General features: G+C 53.4%; 1 protein-coding gene across 3 annotated transcripts; it reads left to right on the top strand.

The window, feature by feature from the left end:
- The first annotated feature begins 5172 nt into the window (after positions 1-5172).
- Positions 5173-20142, top strand: LOC125641269 (glutamate dehydrogenase 1, mitochondrial). Of its 3 annotated transcripts, none has more exons than XM_048860935.2 (12): positions 5173-5762; positions 6415-6495; positions 7474-7529; positions 8079-8142; positions 8878-8972; positions 9254-9433; positions 14324-14461; positions 14723-14860; positions 15834-15914; positions 17367-17582; positions 18684-18746; positions 19768-20142. In XM_048860935.2, exons 1-12 carry the CDS (start codon positions 5246-5248, stop codon positions 19882-19884), a joined length of 1746 nt encoding a protein of 581 aa, XP_048716892.1. In that variant the 5' UTR covers positions 5173-5245; the 3' UTR covers positions 19885-20142. The 3 variants fall into 3 exon arrangements, with proteins under 3 accessions (XP_048716892.1, XP_048716893.1, XP_048716894.1); XM_048860936.2 differs by having other exon boundaries at positions 5530-5668; XM_048860937.2 differs by lacking the exon at positions 5173-5762 and adding an exon at positions 5894-6258.

Raw genomic sequence — 20142 nt, 5'->3', positions numbered from 1 at the left:
AGCCCCTGGGGGGTGCGCGATGGGGCCACTTTGGGTTCAGACACTCCTTTTGCCTCATCTTGTGCATAAGAAAGGCCTGACAGAGCCAGAACACGCTCAGGTCTCCCCCGCCCCAGGCTCTCGGGGAGCAAGACGCCATCAGTGGTTTGACCTTTCCTGTGGCAACATTTCTCACAAGAGGCTATTAAGGAATCTGTGTAGTAAGAGGTGAGAGGTAAAATTCTGTCATGGATGAGAACGTGGGTAAGAGAAAGAACACAAAAACCAGGAATCAATAGTCGACTTTTAAGATGGCAAATGTTAACTGTGGGGTGGCCTGGGTTCAGAATGAACTGTAAGCACTCAGGGGAAAGCTCAGGGTGCCACAGGGTACGGGAACAGCCTTGGAACCCTAGCACTTAAGGATCTGAAAACTGGTGAACTGGCTCCTGTCTGTATTGATGCAAATTACCTGACTGACAGGGAGAAGAAAGACTTGCTAATGGCTGTTAGCATAGAGAGCACACCCCCTCAGCCAGTGAATTCTGTTAAACAAAAGAAATCAGGGTTTGATCCTACAGAACAAGGAGGAAAAAGAGAACTTAATTTTGCAAAGGGAAGCCACAGGGTAACCCTAAAAGGCCCAAACCCCAGTGGTATAGAGCCAAAGGTGTGGCATGACAAAAATGATTGTAGATGGACACTTGCAATGGATTTGATAGGTTTCAGAGGAACAGCCGTGTTAGTCTGTATTTGCAAAAAGAAAAGGAGTACTTGTGGCACCGTAGAGACTAACCAATTTATTTGAGCATAAGCTTTCGTGAGCTACAGCTCACTTCATCGGATGCATGCAGTGGAAAATACAGTGGGGAGATTTTATATACACAGAGAACATGAAACGATGGATGTTACCATACACACTTAAGGAGAGTAATCAGGTAAGGTGAGCTATTACCAGCAGGAGAGTAGGGGTGGGGGGGGAGTGGGAACCTTTTGTAGTGATAATCAAAGGTGGGCCATTTCCAGCAGTTCACAAGAATGTGTGAGGAACAGTGGGGAGGGGGGGGGGAAAGGAGGGAATAAACAGGTGGAAATAGTTTTACTTTGTGTAATGATCCATCCACTCCCAGTCTCTATTCAAGCCTAAGTTAATTGTATCCAGTTTGCAAATTAATTCCAATTCAGCAGTCTCTCCTTGGAGTCTGTGTTTGAAATTTTTTTGTTGAAGAATTGCCACTTTTAGGTCTGTAATCGAGTGACCAAAGAGATTGAAGTGTTCTCCAACTGGTTTTTGAATGTTATAATTCTTGACGTCTGATTTGTGTCCATTCATTCTTTTACGTAGAGACTGTCTGGTTTGGCCAATGTACATGGCAGAGGGGCCACAAGTCCTCCTTTTCTTTTTGCGGATACAGACTAACACAGCTGCTACTCTGAAACCTGAGAACACACTGTATGTTAAAAGGCCTGGTTATACTGATGTTTCACAGTTAATGCCTGTAAACAGTATTGGAACTTTTCACAGGGGAAAAGACATTCCAAACCTAATGTGCTGTATGAAAAGGGAAACTGAGGCACACTACCATATCGCTTTCACCGCTAAATGCCAAGATTCCTGTACTATGGACAACATTAATATGTACAGTGACTTGATGTTAATTGGGTTCTAAACATTTGCCAGCATTTGTATAGCTAAAGTAGCTATTTTCTTGAGCTCTTGACATCACATGAGGCATACAGGAACCATGCTGCAAGAGCAGATCCAATCCAATATTGTTCTAACCAAGTTTTACCTGGAGTTTGTAAAGCGATTTAATCATGTTATTGAAGATGACTTTGATAAACCATTTCAGTTATACACCAATACTAGCTGTAGTAAGGCAGAACCAAGGATGGGGACCTCTTGGGATGCAGTCAGTGATGTTTGTGTCATCCCTTCCTGCATCAGTTTTGTGTTGGGGGTGTGATGTTATTGACGTGAACTGTGACCGTATAGATCATTGTTGCAACCAAGGTCCTATAGCTGCACCAAATCTTGTAAAAAGGAGGTCCAGTAAGGTGTCTATGGAAAGGTTATGATTTGCTGGTTGTGATGATGCTGTCTGTGTGTGTATCATTTTGTAGTTGAAGTTATGAATATTGGCTGTATACTTGTATCTCAATGTGTTTGATTCTAAGCAGCCTCAGTGAAGCATTTGGTCAGCTTCTTGAGAAAGGACAATTCTCAGTAAGAGCCCAATCAAGAAACACCCAGGGCCTGGCTACACTTGCAGATATAGAGCGCTGGGAGTTAAACCCACCATCGGAGAGCTCCGTAGGGAAAGCGCTGCAGTCTGTCCGCACTGGCATGGCCACAGTTGGGACTTTGGGAGATGCCAACCCACATCTGAGCTTTCCTGGGAACATTCAAACTAACATGTAAACAATGGCGCCAGCCTGTAAAGCACTGAGTCAGGCATGGACATGTGACTTGCCCATGTGACTCCAAACACCATCTTGCTACTGTGATATTCCACAGTAAGAACAAAGGGGTGTCCTTCCACAGGGCAGAGAATATAAAAGGCCCTGGAAACCCCTCCATTTTGTTTCCAATCCTGCTTCTTACCTCTGGAAGAACTTTGCTACAAACTGAAGCTCTGAACAAAGGACTGAAGGACCCATCCCAGCTGTGGATGTTCTCCAGAGACTTGATTTGAACCTGCAGTTTATTCCATCACTGCTACAAGCCTGAACCAAGAACTTTGCCATCACTGTACGTCATTGATTCCACTTAACCAATTCTAGCTCTCATCTATATTTCTTTCTTCTATGAATAAACCTTTTGATTTTAGATTCTAAAGGATTGGCAACAGCGTGATTTGTGGATAAGGTCTGACTTGTATATTGACCTGGGTCTGGGTCTTGGTCCTTTGGGATCGAGAGAACCTTTTTTCTTTCACTGGGGTATTGGTTTTCATAACCATTTGTCCCCATAATGAGTGGCACTGGTGGTGATATTGGGAAACTGGAGTGTCTAAGGGAATTGCTTGTCTGACTTGTGGTTAGCCAGTGTGTGAGACTGAAGTCCTCCCTGTTTGGCTGGTCTGGTGTGCCTTAGAAGTGGAGAACCACCAGCCTGGGGCTGTAACTGCCCTCCTCTTAGCAATTTGTCCTGAATTGATACTCTCAGTTGTGTCCCATCAAGGGCAGCATCGTTACACTGCCCCAGCCCCATGAAAGTGAGTGAGGGTGGGGGAGAGCGAGCCACCAAGGGAGGGGGAATGTAGTGTGGATGGGGCCTTGGGGGATGAGGCGGGGGCTTGGGGGAAGAGGCAGGGCTAGGGTGTTCGGTTTTGTGCAACTAGAAAGTTGGCAATCCTAGGGTGCCACAGGGGACAGTTCAATGACACCTCTGCTCAGAGCACATCAGGAGTAACACAAATCACACAAGATGGTAGAATGCCTAAGGAAGGGGAGGGAAAATAATACTGACAATTACTATGGAAGCACCATCACAGTTCCAAAGTTAAGCTTGTGATGAGTTTTGCACTTACAGCAGAGATCCAATCACTTCATTATGCATCTGATGAAGTGGGCTTTAGCCCATGAAAACTTAAGCTCAAATAAATTTGTTAGTCTCTAACGTGCCACAAGTCCTCCTCGTTCTTTCTACTGATACAGACTAACACAGCTACCGCTCTGAAAGGAATACCGTGTGTCCTCCCCAGAAATACAGCACTTATTTCTTCAGTATGGAATGTGAAATAGAAAAGGCACCATGAGCTAAGAGTGGAAAGAGCTTTTGCCAGCTTGTGTTACAAACCTAACCAGATTTAATACATATTTGTATTATATAAGGGGCACCCTGGAGTTTTTTGTTCTTCTATTTGTTTACAAGATGCATGTAATTCTCCTCAAACCAATGTTTTCTAAAAAGCAACCAGAGCAACTCCATGCTTATCACGAAGAACCCTACAAAAACAAACGAGTGTGCACATGACTGAGGAAAGCCAAGTTAGGGTAAGGAAGTGTTTATTTTTCAGTCTTCAAAGAGTCTGAAGGTAAGAAATAAATATTTAAACATTATTTTAAAAACAACTTGATTATGTCCTTTTAATGACTTTGGTATTTAAGAATAAAAATTCCAACATGTCTTGGTCCTCTGTTATAAATATGCATTCTTTACCTTAGGGGGTTTGAGATCTATCAGGTAAATGCCTCATTAAGCTTGTTTTGTAAAACATGTTATTTACTTAAGAGCTAATTCCCAGAGGCAAATATTAAATATAAAATGATGCAGTTCTAGGGAATTAAAAATGTTTTTAAATTAACATAGTTGGTGCCCGTGAACTCGGAGAAGGGTGCTTGGGTGACCACTCTGGAGACTACCATGTTTGCTTCTCCGTGTGCACACGATCTGGCATTCCCCCGCCCAGGCCCCCGGCACGGTGAAACAGCCGACTCTGGGAAGGCCTGTCCCTATGACTGATCACCAGGTTGAGGTGAGTTCAGTCTCCACAGGCCAGCAGAAGGAAAACAAGGGATGGCCAAACTCCTCCCGTGACCCCAGCTCCAGGGCAGCTGAGCATTCTGCCGCGGGGAAACAGCGAGTGACTTTCCCCTCCACACCCTGGTCGCTGGGCTGCAGAGGGACCGGGCGGCCCGGACCGGGCGGCAGAGCAGGACAGGGGAGCCTATGGCCAATGGCGACGGTACCTCCCGGGGAGCAAACCCTGGGGCCGGTTTGAGCTCATCCCAGGAACTGCCCTAGGGGCCAGTGGGCACAAACAAGGGGCCTCGCACGGGGCCCCAAGGGCCACGGCCGCCCAGCTGCCTAAGCCGGGGGCACGGCCCCTCCCTGGGGAGAGCCCGGGGGGGGGGCAGAGCCCACCAGGCTGGTGCAGCACAGAGCAAAGGCTGCTGGGAGCAACAGCCGGGGGAGGCGGAGCGGGAACAGCCCCCTAATGGCCCCTCCCCTTCACACCATGCCCCGCCCCTCTACCCCATCGGGCGCAACGTGCTTGGGTCACAGCTGCTCTTCCCGCCTTGTCACCCATTGGCCGGACTTTCAGCCAATGCGAAGAGTGGGATGACGCCCGCCCACTTCCTTCTCAGCCATTCAGGAGCATCCATCTTCTTACGTCCAGCCCCCCAGCCCCGTCAGCCAATCAGGAGAGTCTCCTCTGCGCGGCTGCCCCGGCCCCCTCTCAGCCAATCAGGGTGTCCGCGTCTCGCCCGCCTGCCCCTGTCTCAGGAGCGGGCTCCCCAGCCAGCCCGAGCCGCGGCCATGCAGAGGGTGCTGGGGGCCGGGCCGCTGCACGGGGAGGCGCTGACGACGGCTGGGCGGAGCGGGCGGGCCGGGCTCAGGCTCCTAGCGGAGGCGGGCCGCCGTAAGGCCGCGTTACTATGGCAGCCAGTGAGCGGCGGCGGGGCTCCGCCAACCGGAAGTGACGCCCCGGAAGGCGGAAGTGGCGGGGAAGGCGGCCGCGCTCTCGGGCGGCGCAGGGGGAAGCACGTGGCGGCCGCGGCCCAGGCCGGCCTCGACGCGCCCGGGCTCCTGCCCATGGTGGAGACGTTCTGCACGCGGGCCATGCGCGTGGCCGAGGATGACCTGGTGCAGCAGCTCCGCAGCTCGCGGCCCGAGACCGAGAAGCGGCAGTGGGTGCACGGCATCCTGGAAACCATCCAGCGCTGCAGCCACGTCCTGGAGGTCTCCATCCCCGTGAAGCGGGACACCGGCCACTGGGAGGTGGTCGAGGGCTGGCGGGCCCAGCACAGCCAGCACCTCCTGCCCTGCAAAGGGGGTAAGGGGGCCGGGCCTGAGCCCAGCCCAGCCGGCCCCTCCCCGCCCGGCAAAGGGGGTAAGGGGGCCGGGCCTGAGCCCAGCCCAGCCGGCCCCTCCCCGCCCGGCAAAGGGGGCCGGGCCCAGCCAGCCCCTCCCCGCCCGGCAAAGGGGGTAAGGGGGCCGGGCCCGAGCCCAGCCCAGCCGGCCCCTTCCCCGCCCGGCAGAGGGGGCCGGGCCTGAGCCCAGCACTTCCTCCCCTACCCAACCTCTCTCTCCATTAACACTCCCGTGGGATTGATGCTAAAGGTGCTGCAGCGTCGCTGATCGTTAACACTGCCAGGGCAGGGTGCCGGTTGCCCACATGGCTTCTCCATGAGCCATTCAGACGAGAAGAGTGTTGGCGGGAAATGCTCCGCCACCTCCAGGTTGCTAAATGAAACCTGAGCAGCTGTATCTGGATGGTGTCTGGTGCCTGTGAAATAACCTTCCTTTCTCAGAGCTGCTGAGAGAAACAGGTAGAGCTGAGTGATGGGCGATTTGACCTTGTGACTAGGTGCTGCCATTGTAGAGAGGCCGGCCATGGCGGTGGGCCCTTTTTGACTCTCCTCTGTGCCACTGGCTTGCTGGATATGCAGGTCTCCTTCATTTGTTGTCTCTCTCCTTTTCCCCAGGGGTTCGGTTTTGTGAGTCAATTAGCATTGATGATGTAAAAGCCCTGGCAGCCTTAATGACCTACAAATGTGCTGTGGTGGGTAAGTCAATGAGAGTTGGGAAGGCGCCCGGTGGGCTCTGTCAATGGCGTGGTGGGGCTCAGAATGCCATGCTCTCAAAGTGCTGCGTGTAACTGTGACAGGTGTGTGTTAGCCAAGATGTATTGTGCTATGTAAACTGTGTGGTGGTGGGGGCTCTGAAGTGCCTTAAAGGCCCATTGCTCTGAATTTGGGATGCCCCCAATGCTCTTGAGTGGTGGGATCAAGGAGTTCTGTTCTATCTTGAAAAATTGTGAGTGTTGGAGAGGGGGTTGTGACGCTCGGTAGGTTATCAGGGGCTGTTGCACGTCCACCACCCTTTGTTGGACTAATGAATGAGCTTGCACTGTCCAAGGGAGTCTTGAGCAGTGTGAGACGGTATATTCTGGGGTGCAAGGCTGGGAGCGGGTGTGATTGGCTCATGCTTCTCTCTGCATAATTCATGAGTGGCTTAAGAGCCTTCATGCAATTTACCTGGGTGTGGGGCTCCACATGCTGATGGCTGAGTGATCACAGTGCCTGGAGGGGTTGGCTACTTGCCACTGGCATAGCTTTGTGAGAGACAGCCCAGGCTGGAGAGTGAAGGGGGGGCACAGCAGTTCCAGGTTGTTTCCCGGAGGTCCTGTCACAGCGGTTTCACTCATGAAATACATCTTGTATCTCCTGGTTGTCATGGATTCAGTTCTTGCTGGTGATGTTTGTGACAGGTACAGGTTCACTAGCCATTCTTTGTTTAGGACCTGGGCCTTACAGATGTTATGGAGGCAGTGACAGGTTAGTGTGGCAGGGGGGTCTGGTCCTGTACTCTAGTTACCAACCGTACTTCCTTTGCGTTGTGTTAGCTCCCCTTCTGGATCGATGCCCCAGCAGACTTTAAGAATTGGTGTAGTCACTCGCACAGCCCCTCTTCATAACAAAACAGTGAGTTAGGGCAGGACATCTGTATGCCTGTCACTGATCTGGCTGCCTGATGTCTTTCAGATGTTCCCTTTGGTGGTGCCATGGCTGGCGTGAAGATTGATCCAAAGAAGTATTCAGTAAGTTGGCCTTGTTTCCTTTTTATTGTTCATGCTCCATTTGCACCGGATTCCTGCAGCCATTCCTCAGTGTCCATGTCCTAGTGATGCACTCTGACAAGCAAGGAAGAGGTATTGGTGGTGAGCAGCTCTCTCCAGTGGCTGTGAAAAGCAGCTCTGGGGGAGAAAGAGCTGATGAGCTTTGATTTATGATTCAGTATATTCAGCCAGGCAGGTGACAGGAGACACGCGGCTGGGGCTGTACCAGCAGGTGTGGTTGGGGCAAGTTGTGTGAGTTTGAGTTGGGCTGGAGGGCTGGGCATTCCTTGAGCTGTGAGCAGAGGGGACCAAGCATGCAGTAATTGCTCACTTCAGTTTAACGGCGCCCCAGTTCTGTACGGCGCCAGTTGCATGAACTCCTGCAGCGCCTCAGCCATGCTTGAAGCTTTGTGGACATCAGAACACATTGCCTCTGTCAAGGCATATGGCACCTGCTGGGTGCCATCCCTCAGGTGTTTGCTTTGCTTTTGGGGCCCTCAGTAATGGCTGAATTTTGATGTTCTTGCACAGGAAGGTGAGCTGGAGAAAATAACAAGGCAGTTTACGATTGAAATGGCCAAGAAGGGATTTATAGGTGAGGGTGGCTCCTTCCCACATTTTCCTCCAGGGCTGTATGAAAAATGACTGCTTTGCAGGTAGGCAAAGGAACCAGCAGAGAACCAAGTGGCTAGGCAACAGGTGTGCTGGGGCCACTGCTTGTCACGTTGACCGATATTGTCTTATTGTTCCCTTGTCTGTCTGGATCCACTTGTTTTCACCTGGCTTACACTTAGACTGCAGAACGTCTGGGATAAGGCCCGTCTTTTTGTTCTGTGTTTGTAAAGCACCTCGCACTGGGGGTCCTGGTCCCTGGCTGGGCTCCTAGGCGCTATGGTAATACAAATAACACGATACCAGACCACTGATTGTGACCTTTGCATTCCATCGAGATTCCTCTGGCCTAGACAGCCAGGGGTGTGTATATGGAATCTGAAGCTTTGTAGTTCCTTCTCCCTCAGCATGTGACATGGATCAAGGGAGAGTCGTCACACAGCAAAGACTCTTGGAGTCACCATGGGTGTGTGAGGGTTGGGAAGAGTCACGGCAAAGCCCAGGGGCAGTGAAGCTGTGTAAGGCTGTGACCGGAGTGGATAGGAAATGCCACGTTGCAGGCGGAAGATCATTAGCTGTATCTAAAGGCAACAGTGGGTTGTGTTGGGCTGGCCTTATAATCCCAGCGCCCTTCAGAAGTGCAGGTACTGTGATTTGTTTGAACCAAGAGACCGAACTGAGAAGGAACCAGAATTGACAGATCTGTTATTCCTGGCAGGGCCTGGAACTGATGTTGCTGCTCCTGACATAAATACAGGGGAAAGGGAGATGTCCTGGATTGCTGACACCTACTCCCACACTCTCGGGTACAAGGTAATGTTGGCTTGTCATATAGCCCGCTGAGATACTGCTGCTGTCAGGGAGGTGGTACGTTCCCATGGCTTGTCGGGTGACCTCCCGCTGAGGTTGGGCTCGGTGTATTGGGATGGTGCAGACTAGCTGGGTTTAGTGCTAAAATAGGGTTGACAGTAAAGTTGCTTTATCTTTGACTGGGCTGGGCACCCGTGGGTCAAGGAAAGTCTGAACTCTAATGGGCCTTGGACCAGTCGAGTGAGACGAGGTCTTGACCTTTGTTCTTCTGTTTGGAATTGTAGGATATCAATGCCCATGCCTGTGTGACAGGGAAGCCTATTAGTCAGGGAGGAATCCATGGGAGAGTCCCTGCCACAGGCCGTGGTCTGTTGCGTGGGATTGAGAACTACATCAACACCACTCTCTATATGAACCTCATTGGCCTAAGCCCCGGTTTCCCTGGCAAGACCTTTGTGTTGCAGGTAAGCACTGGGCAGAGCCATAACATTGTAAACGAGGCTTGTTTTCTTGTGGTCTTCATTGTCGCCATCACTCCATTCCCAGCGGAAATCAGCTGCTGTGCATCCTCCTTCCACGCAGACAGATGGATGTCGATGAATGAGCCTTTGGCTTTCAGGCTCAGCTACAGCAGTGCTGCCTGACATTTATCTCCCAACCCTCTTGTCTGCCGTTGAGAACACAAACCGTCTCCAGATGGGAAGACAGTTGGCCTCAACAGCTGACACCCTGCGGCTCTGTGGATTGTGCTGTGGGTTGGTGCAGCGTCCTGTGTTAGCCTCTCCCTCCACCCGTGCCGTGGAACATCCCAGTGCAGCTTGCTACGCATCTAATACCTTGGAAACAAAATATGTCGCAGTAGCTGGTTGCATGTTGATTACACACTAAGGCCAGATGTTCAGAGTTCGGTGCCTGCAGCTCTGCCACTCCCAGGGTCACACATCAGGTACAAGCAAGACCCCACGTTCGGAACGAGAGTCTGCTGCAGGAACCCCTGCATTTTGTGAAAAGCAATACACCAGTGTTAACTTATTAGTAATAATTAATACATAATTAATCCCTGGCATTTTCTGTAATGCTCTTCAGTAAATCTCAAATGGCTTTCTGTTTTATTTTAATATGTTCTACCGCCATGCAGCACCTCTCATGCCCACGCGCCCCAGCTCTCTTAAACATGCAGTGATGGCTCATGGATGTAAAATGCAGCAGAGAATCTCCTTCTGTCTGTAGGAACTAGGGAAGCAGTGGGACTTGTAGCTAGCTTCAGCGGGTCAGCTCCCTGGCAGCAGGCTGGATGCTAGCTCTAGCCTCCTGACCCCCGTGCTTGGATTTGTGGAATAGTGCAGAGAGCACATGATGTAATCCTGCGTCCCCTCTTGAGGAAATCTGCAGTGAAAGATACAGCTACAGCAGGTCCCAGCAGGGCAGGGAGATGGTGAACAAAATACCAGGTGCCCAGCCAGAGCAAAATGGTGAATTTTGCATCTTGGGAATCTTCCATATTATGGAACTATGGAGTCCACAGGTCCCAGTTCCAAATTAATGGGGTGGTTAGCACTTCTTAGAGCTGTTGTTTCAGGCTCTCTGCAGACTCAGGCAGGCAGTGGTTGCAGACTGTAGGAACTCGGACTGCATGGTTTGCACTCGGCTCATGTTTTCAAGGCTATCTCTGCAACCACAAGAGCTAGAAACGTCTTTTTTTTTAAAGAAGCTGAGATTCTGGAGCATGATTCTGTGGCCTGGGGAGAATTCCATGGAACCCAGGAGTTCACAGGGCTTTGCATGTAAGCCAGGGTCCACTTCTCAGAGGGGAAAGTACCCACAAGTGCAGTTGAAGTCAGTGGGCACTTTGGGTGCTGAGCACCTTGGAAAATCAAAGGTGTTATGCACAAACATGTTATGTAACTCTGTGCCTCCACCCTGGTGGGTCTGTCTCCAAAGCCCCACTGCCTAACATGGGCCGCTGTAGGACTGGTGTCCTTAAGTGTCTTTGTGCTGGGTGAGAAGTGAGGGAAGCCTGATTTAGCCAGATGTGTCTGTGTGCAGTCAACCTGGCAGCTTGCCTTCTCTGGCTGCTCTGCATCTCTCTCCACCTTCCCTCCTGTCTCTGCCCCGCAGATCCCAGTGGAGGGCCTGCCTCGTAACCATGGTGAAATGCTTCCCTCTTGTGTGTCTCAGATAACTCTGCCCTCTTCTCATGGTGCTGCCGACTCACTCTTTGGCAAATGCTGCTACACTCCGACTCTGCTGATCCAGCTCGGTGGTTCATTTTTTCCAAACGTTGCCTGCAGAATCAGCCCAGCTTTCTGTCTTGCTGGATGTCATAGCATTTATCCTGCCAGATGGCAATGGAGCACTTACAGCTCCTGAGCTTTGGGTTCATCAAAGTGGCCTGGAGCGTCTAGTGCTAATGTGCTGACTGCCTCTGGCAGCATTACTCACGCTCACAGTCCCTCCTCACCCAGTTCTCTGACAAAAACCTTTCCAGGATGATGAAGAAGCCTGTGGCCTGGGAGCCGAGTCTCCCTAGCCAAAGCTCAGGAAAATAGCATCTCTGGACTCTGGTGTAGGAAGTTCACTCTGGTCCTGTGATATTTGTGTCCCATGGTTGTGTTCCTTCTGAACCTATTTACACAGGCACCAAGTTGTTAAAAGGCTCTCCTTGTGTCTGGCCATATTCAGGTATAAGAGACAAGGTGGGGAAGGTGATGTCTTTTATTGGACCAAGTTCTGTTGGGGAAAGAGACAAGCTTTCAAGCTACATAGAGCCCTTCTCAAAAAGAAAAGGAGTACTTGTAGCACCTTAGAGACTAACCAATTTATTTGAGCATGAGCTTTCGTGAGCTACAGCTCACTTCATCCGATGTAGCTCACGAAAGCTCATGCTCAAATAAATTGGTTAGTCTCTAAGGTGCTACAAGTACTCCTTTTCTTTTTGCGAATACAGACTAACACGGCTGTTACTCTGAAACAGAGCCCTTCTGCGGGTCTGGGAAAGGTGCTCTGAGCGTCACAGCTAAAGACAAGGTGGAACAAATTTGCTTTGCATAGGTAGGTAACACACATTTCAAGGGACCGTTTAAGTTGAAGTGGCCTGTTAACATCTCTCCAGGCATAGAGGAGAAAGAAGGGGTGGGGGGTGAGTGGGTTACAGATGGTTGTAATAAGCCATAAATCCTATGTGTGTTCGGTCCATGAGTTTGTGTCTAGCAGAGCTACGAACTGAAGTTCCGAGGCTCGTCTTTGGAAAGCGTTGTGCAGGTTTCCTTTGAGAATGCAGGCGCCCCTGGAGCGTTTCTAGTGTGAGCATAGTCCGTATGTCTGTCGGAGCCTGCCGTGCCCTGTACACCCAAATGTATGGACCAGTGGAAACAATGTTATCAGACTTCCCGGCCTTTCTCTGCTCCCCACATTGTGGTACCTAGGAGAGCCTGCCAGCAATATCCCACACAAGCTGCGTAGCAACGCTGGGGATTGACCCTCCGGTCACTGATGCCCATTGCTCTCAGACTGTGCAGGAAGGCTGGGGTCCTGAAAACATAATGTGCTAAAACTCCTGTTCCCAAATCCAATATTGAATTGGAGAGGTCTTCTGCGTGTTTGTAAAACAGTCCCTTCACTTACCGGCACTCCCCCTGCTTTACATGGTCCATTTTAGGCAAGTTGCTATTTTACTAATACCCACAAATGCAAACGCACTGTAGCCTGTGTGCAGCAGTGAAACTGGCATGGTATGTCCTGCCAGATCTAGCATCTACACTGCCTAGCAGGGATTGTTCTGGTGGAGCTGCTGAAGACTGGTTGGAATACATTTGTCATGTTTTAATCAACAACTGAGGAAGGTGTGGCTCACCTGCATTGTACTTAGCGCCCTGCTGTTTCTGGGCTGGAATTTGGTGGGTGATGAATCTGAAAAGACATGGTTGATCATTAGCCTGGTCGGCACATGTTGTCCAGGCATTCTAAGCCTGGTCTCTTTCACGTTCAGCTGACCATTGTGAGTGGTGCACTGTGTCCATTTACATTCAGGGCTCGGGTCTGTCTAGCTGTGTGACAAGCACACACCTGTTTCTTCAGCATCTGAAATGAAGGGCTTCGTGCAGGGTGACCACCTGTATGGGAGTGATGCTTGACTGGGAAAGGGCTGCTGCTGGGCATTGGTTTTTCTTTTCTGATTACCCATTACGAATGGAGCTCCCTTTCTGTGGGACGTGAAGCTCGTTGCCTCCCAGCTGCTTCTTCATTCCAAGAGAAATATGCCGTGACCTGTGAGAGTCCGTGCCTCAGGCCACAGAACTCTGCCAGCCAAGCTGAGATGGTACAAGGAAGTGATGGCTCCAGGAGTCACCTCTATTGAATTAACTATTCTGAGCAATCTCCAAAGGGATTGTGAACACTTTCTAATTAACTTACTGGGCTAATGAAGCAGAGAGGAGAGGCCCTTGGCTGCTTCATCTTTATAGTTTTTCTGTGGAAGTTGTTTTTGCTAAATAAGAAATTGGTTTTCAGCTTTGCTTTAAGAACCTGACCCTGGCCAGCAGCTGAGCTAGGATCCAGGTGGGGCAAAGATACCTGCCTTAAGGGGAAGAACATAAGAACGGCCACACTGGGTCAGACCAAAGGTCCATCTAGCCCAGTATCCTGTCTGCTGTCAGTGACTATTTCAGGTGCCCTAGAGGGAATGAACAGAACAGGGAATCATCAAGTGATCCATCTCCTGTCGCCCATTCCCAGCTTCTGGCAAACAGAGCTGGAGACAGCATCTTTGTGCATCCTTGCTAATAGCCAAGAACCCCACTATTATGAGTTCTCCCTTACCTGCAATAATTCTTCCTCCTTCTGGTTTCTTGGAAGTTAATTGAACCAGCATAGGAGGATAAAAGGTCTGTCTAACATTCAGCTAATGTCTAGCCTGCCTTGACCATCCAGGGGGAAAGCCCATTGCAGGAGCTGGTCTTGGTTTTTTTTCTGGGTCCATTTTCTCGTAAAACAGAACACTATAGCTTCCTGCTCAGAAGCAGTTAACCTGTCATGACTGCACACTGTGGAAGTGATTGTGAATGCCGAGGCTGCTGCGTGACCGGTCCTTTTGTCCACAGCGGGCCACTTACAGTGCCAGAACTTGCTGAGTAGCCAGCAGCCCTCCAAAGACTGAATCTCATTACTGGCTCTTAGCCCACACATTCCTGAGTGCCTTGCCCCTGGATACTATGAGATGGCTGTTAGGCATTTTCAAAGCCAGTAGTGCCCAGCCCCAAACACCTTAAAGGGCCCCAGTGTGGAACTCCTGGTTCGTTTTTTCATGTGTGTTTGGATTCCCCCACTTAGCGGCTCTCTGACCTCTCTTCTTGTAGGGCTTTGGCAACACGGGCCTGCACACCATGAGGTACCTGCACCGCTACGGAGCATGCTGTGTGTGTGTCGGGGAGGTGGATGGCGCTATTTACAATTCCAGCGGGATCCATCCCAAGGAACTAGAAGACTATAAGAAGGTAGGTTCAATCCAGACCCACAAAAATGTGGTCTTAATGGGGGGTGGTGTGTGAGTGTCCAGCCCAGCTCCAGATGCAGAAGAAATGTGGGGAGTGGACAGCTCCTCTCTTCTCTTCTCCTGTAGATTATGGCTCAGGCGTCTACAAACGCCAGCAGAAGCCAGCCATGGACGGGTGCTGTGGTGCAGCTGTGGGCCACTTACAGAAGGGGCTCTGCAAAGCAGCTGGCTGGGCACTGCTGAATTGGCCTTGTCATTCCAGGAACATGGCACCATAGTTGGCTTTCCCAAAGCAGAGCCTTATGATGGCAGCGTCCTCGAAGTACCTTGTGACATCCTCATCCCAGCTGCTATCGAGAAGCAGCTCACGAAAGATAACGCGCATCGGGTCCAAGCCAAGGTACGCAGTACAAAGAATGCTCCCCTTCCCCATCCAAGAGCGCCTGAAGCAACGGGAGCTGTCCTAGGTACCAGGGAGCAGAATTTGGCTCTCTGTATATAAATGACCCAGTGTAGACTGACTGTCAACATACAGCGTGCAGCACCTTGTGCTCTGAGCCGGCCCTTCCTCTCTGCAATTGTTCAGAGGGAATATAGATAGACGGGTTCATCTGAAGACAGATAAGCATCCCCATGGTGCTGGAGCATGAGGCAGAGGTGATGAGTCGCTCTTACGGTGTCCAGGCACCAGTTGCCACGGTCAACGTTCCTTATGGAAACCTGAGTGGTATCAAGCGTGTGTGGTGAGTCAACACCTCACGTCTCACTGTGCGGGGAGGGAGCGGGGAATTGCTAGAGCAGCCTCTTGTGCGCCTCTCAGCAAGCTAACCCTCGGCCCCAGTGCAGCCATTTGGGCCATGCCAGAGGGCAAGAAAAGGGTCAGGAAACCACTGGTGGGGAGAGACATTTCAGAGGAGGAAGGAGATCGGTATCCTCTGCACATGGGGATCTTGTCACTCTCCACTAGGCAACAAACAAATGCAGTACCTCGGGGTAGCCAGAGCATGGGCCTGCTGGCCAGGTGCAGCCCATGGAGACGACAGGTCCCAGCAGGCATGATCTCTACCACGTGGCTCATGGTGGAGCAGGACATGCTGGAACTTGCAGTCGCTCCAGGCCCGAACTCTGCCGTCGTCTGTACTTTACACAAACTCTGGGCAGCCCTGGGTTCTGGTGAGTTACCAATCTGGCCTTCAGCTGGCGCAGGCTGAGCAGCTGCCCACTGGTACTCAGCACCCTGGGAAAGGGCTGCTGGAAATAACCCTTGTTGAGAGTAGGGAACAAGGCTGCGGCGAGTCTCCCATCGTGACCGCAGCCCTGTGTCCACCTCCTCTGGGCACTGGCTGCCTCGTGCCTTCGTTTGTGCTTCACAGATTATCGCCGAAGCTGCCAACGGCCCCACGACACCAGCGGCCCATGAGATCTTCTTGCAGAGAAATATCCTCGTCATCCCGGTACGGCCGGGGACTGTGGTCCTGCGAGTCAGCCCAGGGTGCAGGGTAAACAGGCGGGAGAACTTTCCTTTGCTCTCCCTGGCCCCATGGTGGTTCCTGCTCAGCCCTGATGCTCTAGCAAGGCATGGTTGAGCAGACTTCCCCTCCCGTGAAGGTTCTTTCCCAGCTTGGCTTGGCCAGGGCCAGGGCAGTTGCTGAGAGCTGTCAGATGGACATGATGCTGTAGGGCCAAATCCAGCCATGGCGCACAAGCGGGACTTGGCGGGAGGGTGGGCAGCATATGCTGATTCGGCAGGTGCTGCGCATGCGGAAGAGTGGCCTGCGCTGTGATGTTGTTTCGGGCTTCTGTCAGGGCTTGCTCTGGCCTAGGAGCGAGAGCCTTGCTCAGTTACGCCGCCCCGTCGTGCTACTCCCCGGATTCCCTCGCAGCGCCCAGCTCCGCTCTCTGTGCCAAGGGTGCCAGGGGAACTGCCCGGTAATGGAGGCAGGGCTGAGCCCACAGGGTCAAACTTGGTTCTGACTTCCACTGGTGTAAATCCGCAGCAGCTCCGCTGGTTGCTGCGAGGTTCCTCAGTATCGATGATGGTGCTGCCCACACGAGCACCTGGTTGCGAGTGGCAGTAGCTCTCCCTTGTACCCAGCTGCATGCCAGGGAGGGGCCAGGTTTTCTGCTTTGCCTTGTGCCCCGTTTCCCAGCCTGATCTCAAGTCCATTTCAGGGCTCACTGAGTTTGCCCCAGGTTTGCCCAGGGCAGTGTGACCTGCTCCCTCAAGTTTGGGCCATGAAATCCAGCTTTGTTCCCTGCACTCGGCACACATGGGGGGACTGCAGGGTCTCTCCCATGGTTGTGGCTCTATGAGAACAGGGGGGCCCTCGTCTAGGGCTTGTTTCTGCTCTGGGGGCTGGCTGCCTGGGGACAAGCTGACAGGAGTCTGCACTTCATCAGCTTCAGAACACCCGTGCAGCCAGCGTGGTGGTGACCCTTCGGTGGCAGTGGTCTGGGAGTCCCCAGGGGCTGAGTCCGTGTGGGGGCGCGTAGGGAGCAGAACAAAAGCGGGCCAGGAATGTGCCCAGGCTGCACGGCTCTGCCCAGCTCCGTGTGAACAAACCAGATGCTCTGGATCTGTCCTCCTCCCTGGGCCTGCCTTGCAGCGTCACCGCCCCCTCCTACCTGCTGCTGGAAGCAGCCCCTGGTGCAGATGCAGCGATTCTGGCAGGAGCCGGGTCAGCAGTCGGAAGGGGACCTAAAGCGAGGTGCTGCCTGCACGCGGTTCCCCATGCGACTCCAGTTCCTCTCCCATGAGACGGGTGGCAGGAGGAGGGAGGGACCTGCCTGCAGCCGCTGCCCTAGGATGGCTCTGGAGCGGATGTATCGGGACTCTGCTCTGTGTGTTGAGGGGCCTCCCCGCAGCCACAGGAGGGTCTATTCCATCACGGCCTCTCCCCTCACAGGACCTGTATGTGAACGCGGGCGGCGTGACGGTTTCCTTCTTCGAGTGGCTGAAGAACCTGAACCACGTGAGCTATGGCCGCCTGACCTTCAAGTACGAGTGGGACTCCAACTACCACCTGCTGATGTCTGTCCAGCAGAGCCTGGAGCGGACCCTTGGGAAGGGCAGCGGCGAGATCCCCATCGTCCCCTCCCCGGAGTTCCAGGCCAGGGTGGCAGTAAGTCCAGGCTTTGTCTGCTCTGCATGCTGCTCTGGTGCTGGCAAAAGGGCAGCCTCACTCCAGAGCTGTGGGCCAGATCCAGGCTGGTGCTGGTGCAGGGACAGAGACCTCCCTTATTGGGGTGCAGTGGGTGCTGACATGGGACAGGCCAGGACAGCTCTGAGGGCTGCCCAAGGTGTGCCCCTGCTGCAAGGGCCCGTGGGTCTTCGCAAGGGTGCAGAATTCCCTGGCTGCAGTCCTGACCCCAACTCCCCACAGAACACTGCAGCGCCTGGGGCTGCTGTGCGGGAGGCACAGAGCAGGCTTGGGGTTCCCGGGAGGACCTTATGCCAGCTCTGCAGCCCCTTTGCCCCAGTGTCACTGGTGTGGAAAGGATGAATCGGCCCTGGGACTAGACTGTCCTGACTCCCTGAACCCTTTAAGGACAAATGGCCAGAAGGGTGAGGGATAAAAGGCAGGGCTCAGGCCGGGAAGTGCAGCCTGCAGGCCCCAGCCAGCTGAGCTTCATGGCAAAGATGGGGCTGTCGCAAGGGAGATGCTGGCCCCCTGGGCTGTAGGCAGCCCCCGCTTTGGCTATCTGGAACTCCTGTAGCCAGGGGTGTGTTGGAAACCCAGTGGTGCGGGCTTGGAGCTGGGCTCTGTACTAGTACGAGGCTGACGCCGAGGCCGTAGGGACCAGTCTTTGGAAAGGGGGGGCTGGTGCTCAAGTGGATGGGGACGAGTCGATGTTAGAGCAACGAGAGCCCTGCAGAACTCCCAGGGTCTGGGCTTGGTTCAGGTTCAGGCTGGGGTTAGCGAGGGACGGAGCACAAGTTACAGTGATCTGAGACCTGGGCCAACCAGGTTCATGCTGGTGTAAATTGGGCGCAACCCACTGAGCCAGGGAGTGTCCCCGGAGAAGCGCCGCAGCAGCCTGCCCAGGACGACCCGGCCCACAGGGTTCACCTCATGGCCACCCAGCCTGCGCTGGTAGCCCTTCCGTGGAGTGGGCTGCCTCTCGTCCCGAGGAGGAGAGCTGAGAAGGCTGTGTCCGGCTATGCAAGGGGGGTGATGCTCAGCTCATCCCTGTCCAGGGATTCATTTGTTTTCCCCTTGCAGGGGGCCTCCGAGAAGGATATCGTGCACTCGGGTCTGGCCTACACTATGGACCGCTCGGCCCAGGTATGTGCCTCTGAGCATCAGCTATGGTGACACCTGGGGGGAACAGGTCCCTCTTCCTGACTGCCCTGGGGTCCGAGTCCTAGCCCTCTTGTTGTGCGGGTTCCGTCTAGTATTCATACGGGGCCTGCACACCTCGGCGCGCCCAGGAGCTGCTCCGAGCCGGGGCTCCGGGGATCAGTGCCAGGGCAGCAGTTTATTCCGTTCCCTTTCTTGTGGGGCCCCCCCCGGGTTGTAGCCGAGTAAAGAGCTTCCCTTGGCCATGCCTCTGCACTGTTATCGGCGCAGGGTGTGAGGCCTGGGAGCTCCCAGCTGGCAGCGCAAGTGCCTCTGACCAGTTGCGATCTCAGGGCTGCTCTAACCACAGTCTTGGGGCCTGGGAGCGGCCTGGGGCTCCGGCAAGCCCCTGGGTGCTGAGTGAGGCCCCGCTGGTGTCCAGCCCCTCCCAGGCCTCACCCACGCGTGTTCTCGCTGCTGTGCCTGGATGGGGAGCAGCTGGCTGAGCAAGATGCAGCCTCACCTTGAAGTGCCTGACAGCCTGCCACTGCCGTTGTCGAGGGCTGGAAGCCGATGGAACGTCTGTGGGTAGAACTGGGTGCCGCCCAGACTGAAGGCTGACGGGAGGTTCCCGCTGGAGATGCGCTGCCGTGGGGGGTGCCTTGTATAACCTGCCAAGGACGTGGCCCATACACAGGCCCTGGGTCCCAGTTACCAGGTGCATTAGCAGCGCTAGGATCGTTCCGTCCGAACTGCTGAGTGCAGGCTTCTCCTGCGACTGGGAGAGCCCTGCTTGGCCAGCCCAAAACCCCATTTTCCCAGGCACGGCCTCTCCACTGCCACTGAAACCCTGGGTCTGACCTGCCCCGGCTCACTGCTGGAGCTGCAGAAGGGATGGTCCTGGGCCCAGGCTTGCTGGCAGCTGCTGGATTTCACCGCGCCCCCCCCCCCCCCCCAGCCCTCCCGGTTCTCAGCCACCTGGTGTCCAGCTCAGCCCTTGTGCCTCTGCGTATTGTTTGTTTTCTAGCAAATCATGAACATGGCCACGAGGTACAACCTGGGCTTGGACCAGAGAACCGCTGCCTACCTATGCGCCATCGAGAAGGTGTTCAGGGTGTACAATGAAGCTGGGTTCGCATACTGACATGAGCTGTCCCCTGGCCTTGGCTCTCCCTCCCCAGGCTAAGGGCACAGCTGCCGAAAAGCTCCCGGAAAGAGACTCTCGGGGGGCGGGGGGAGAGAAGGAGAAGTGCTGGTGGTGGGGGTCAGGGCATGTTTGTCCCTGTGGCTCCAACCTCAGCCCTCCTGCGTTGCAGAGGGAGCCGCTGCCGAGGCTGCGTTGGGGTCACCTAGTTCTGCGAGTGCCACCATGCATTGTCTCTCCATAAACCATTTACTGGGA

This window comes from Caretta caretta, chromosome 8, assembly GCF_965140235.1.
Source record: "Caretta caretta isolate rCarCar2 chromosome 8, rCarCar1.hap1, whole genome shotgun sequence".
Lineage (NCBI taxonomy): Eukaryota > Metazoa > Chordata > Testudines > Cheloniidae > Caretta > Caretta caretta.
This window is presented reverse-complemented; position numbering and strand designations above follow the sequence as displayed.

What these genes read in the sequence shown, in the direction of transcription:
- LOC125641269 (XM_048860935.2), top strand. Translation starts at nt 5,246, where the DNA reads ATGCAGAGGGTGCTGGGGGCCGGGCCGCTGCACGGGGAGGCGCTGACG. An exon ending in AACTAGAAGACTATAAGAAG is followed by an intron (nt 14,462 to 14,722) that starts GTAGGTTCAATC and finishes TTGTCATTCCAG; the next exon opens with GAACATGGCACCATAGTTGG. An exon ending in AGTTCCAGGCCAGGGTGGCA is followed by an intron (nt 17,583 to 18,683) that starts GTAAGTCCAGGC and finishes TTCCCCTTGCAG; the next exon opens with GGGGCCTCCGAGAAGGATAT.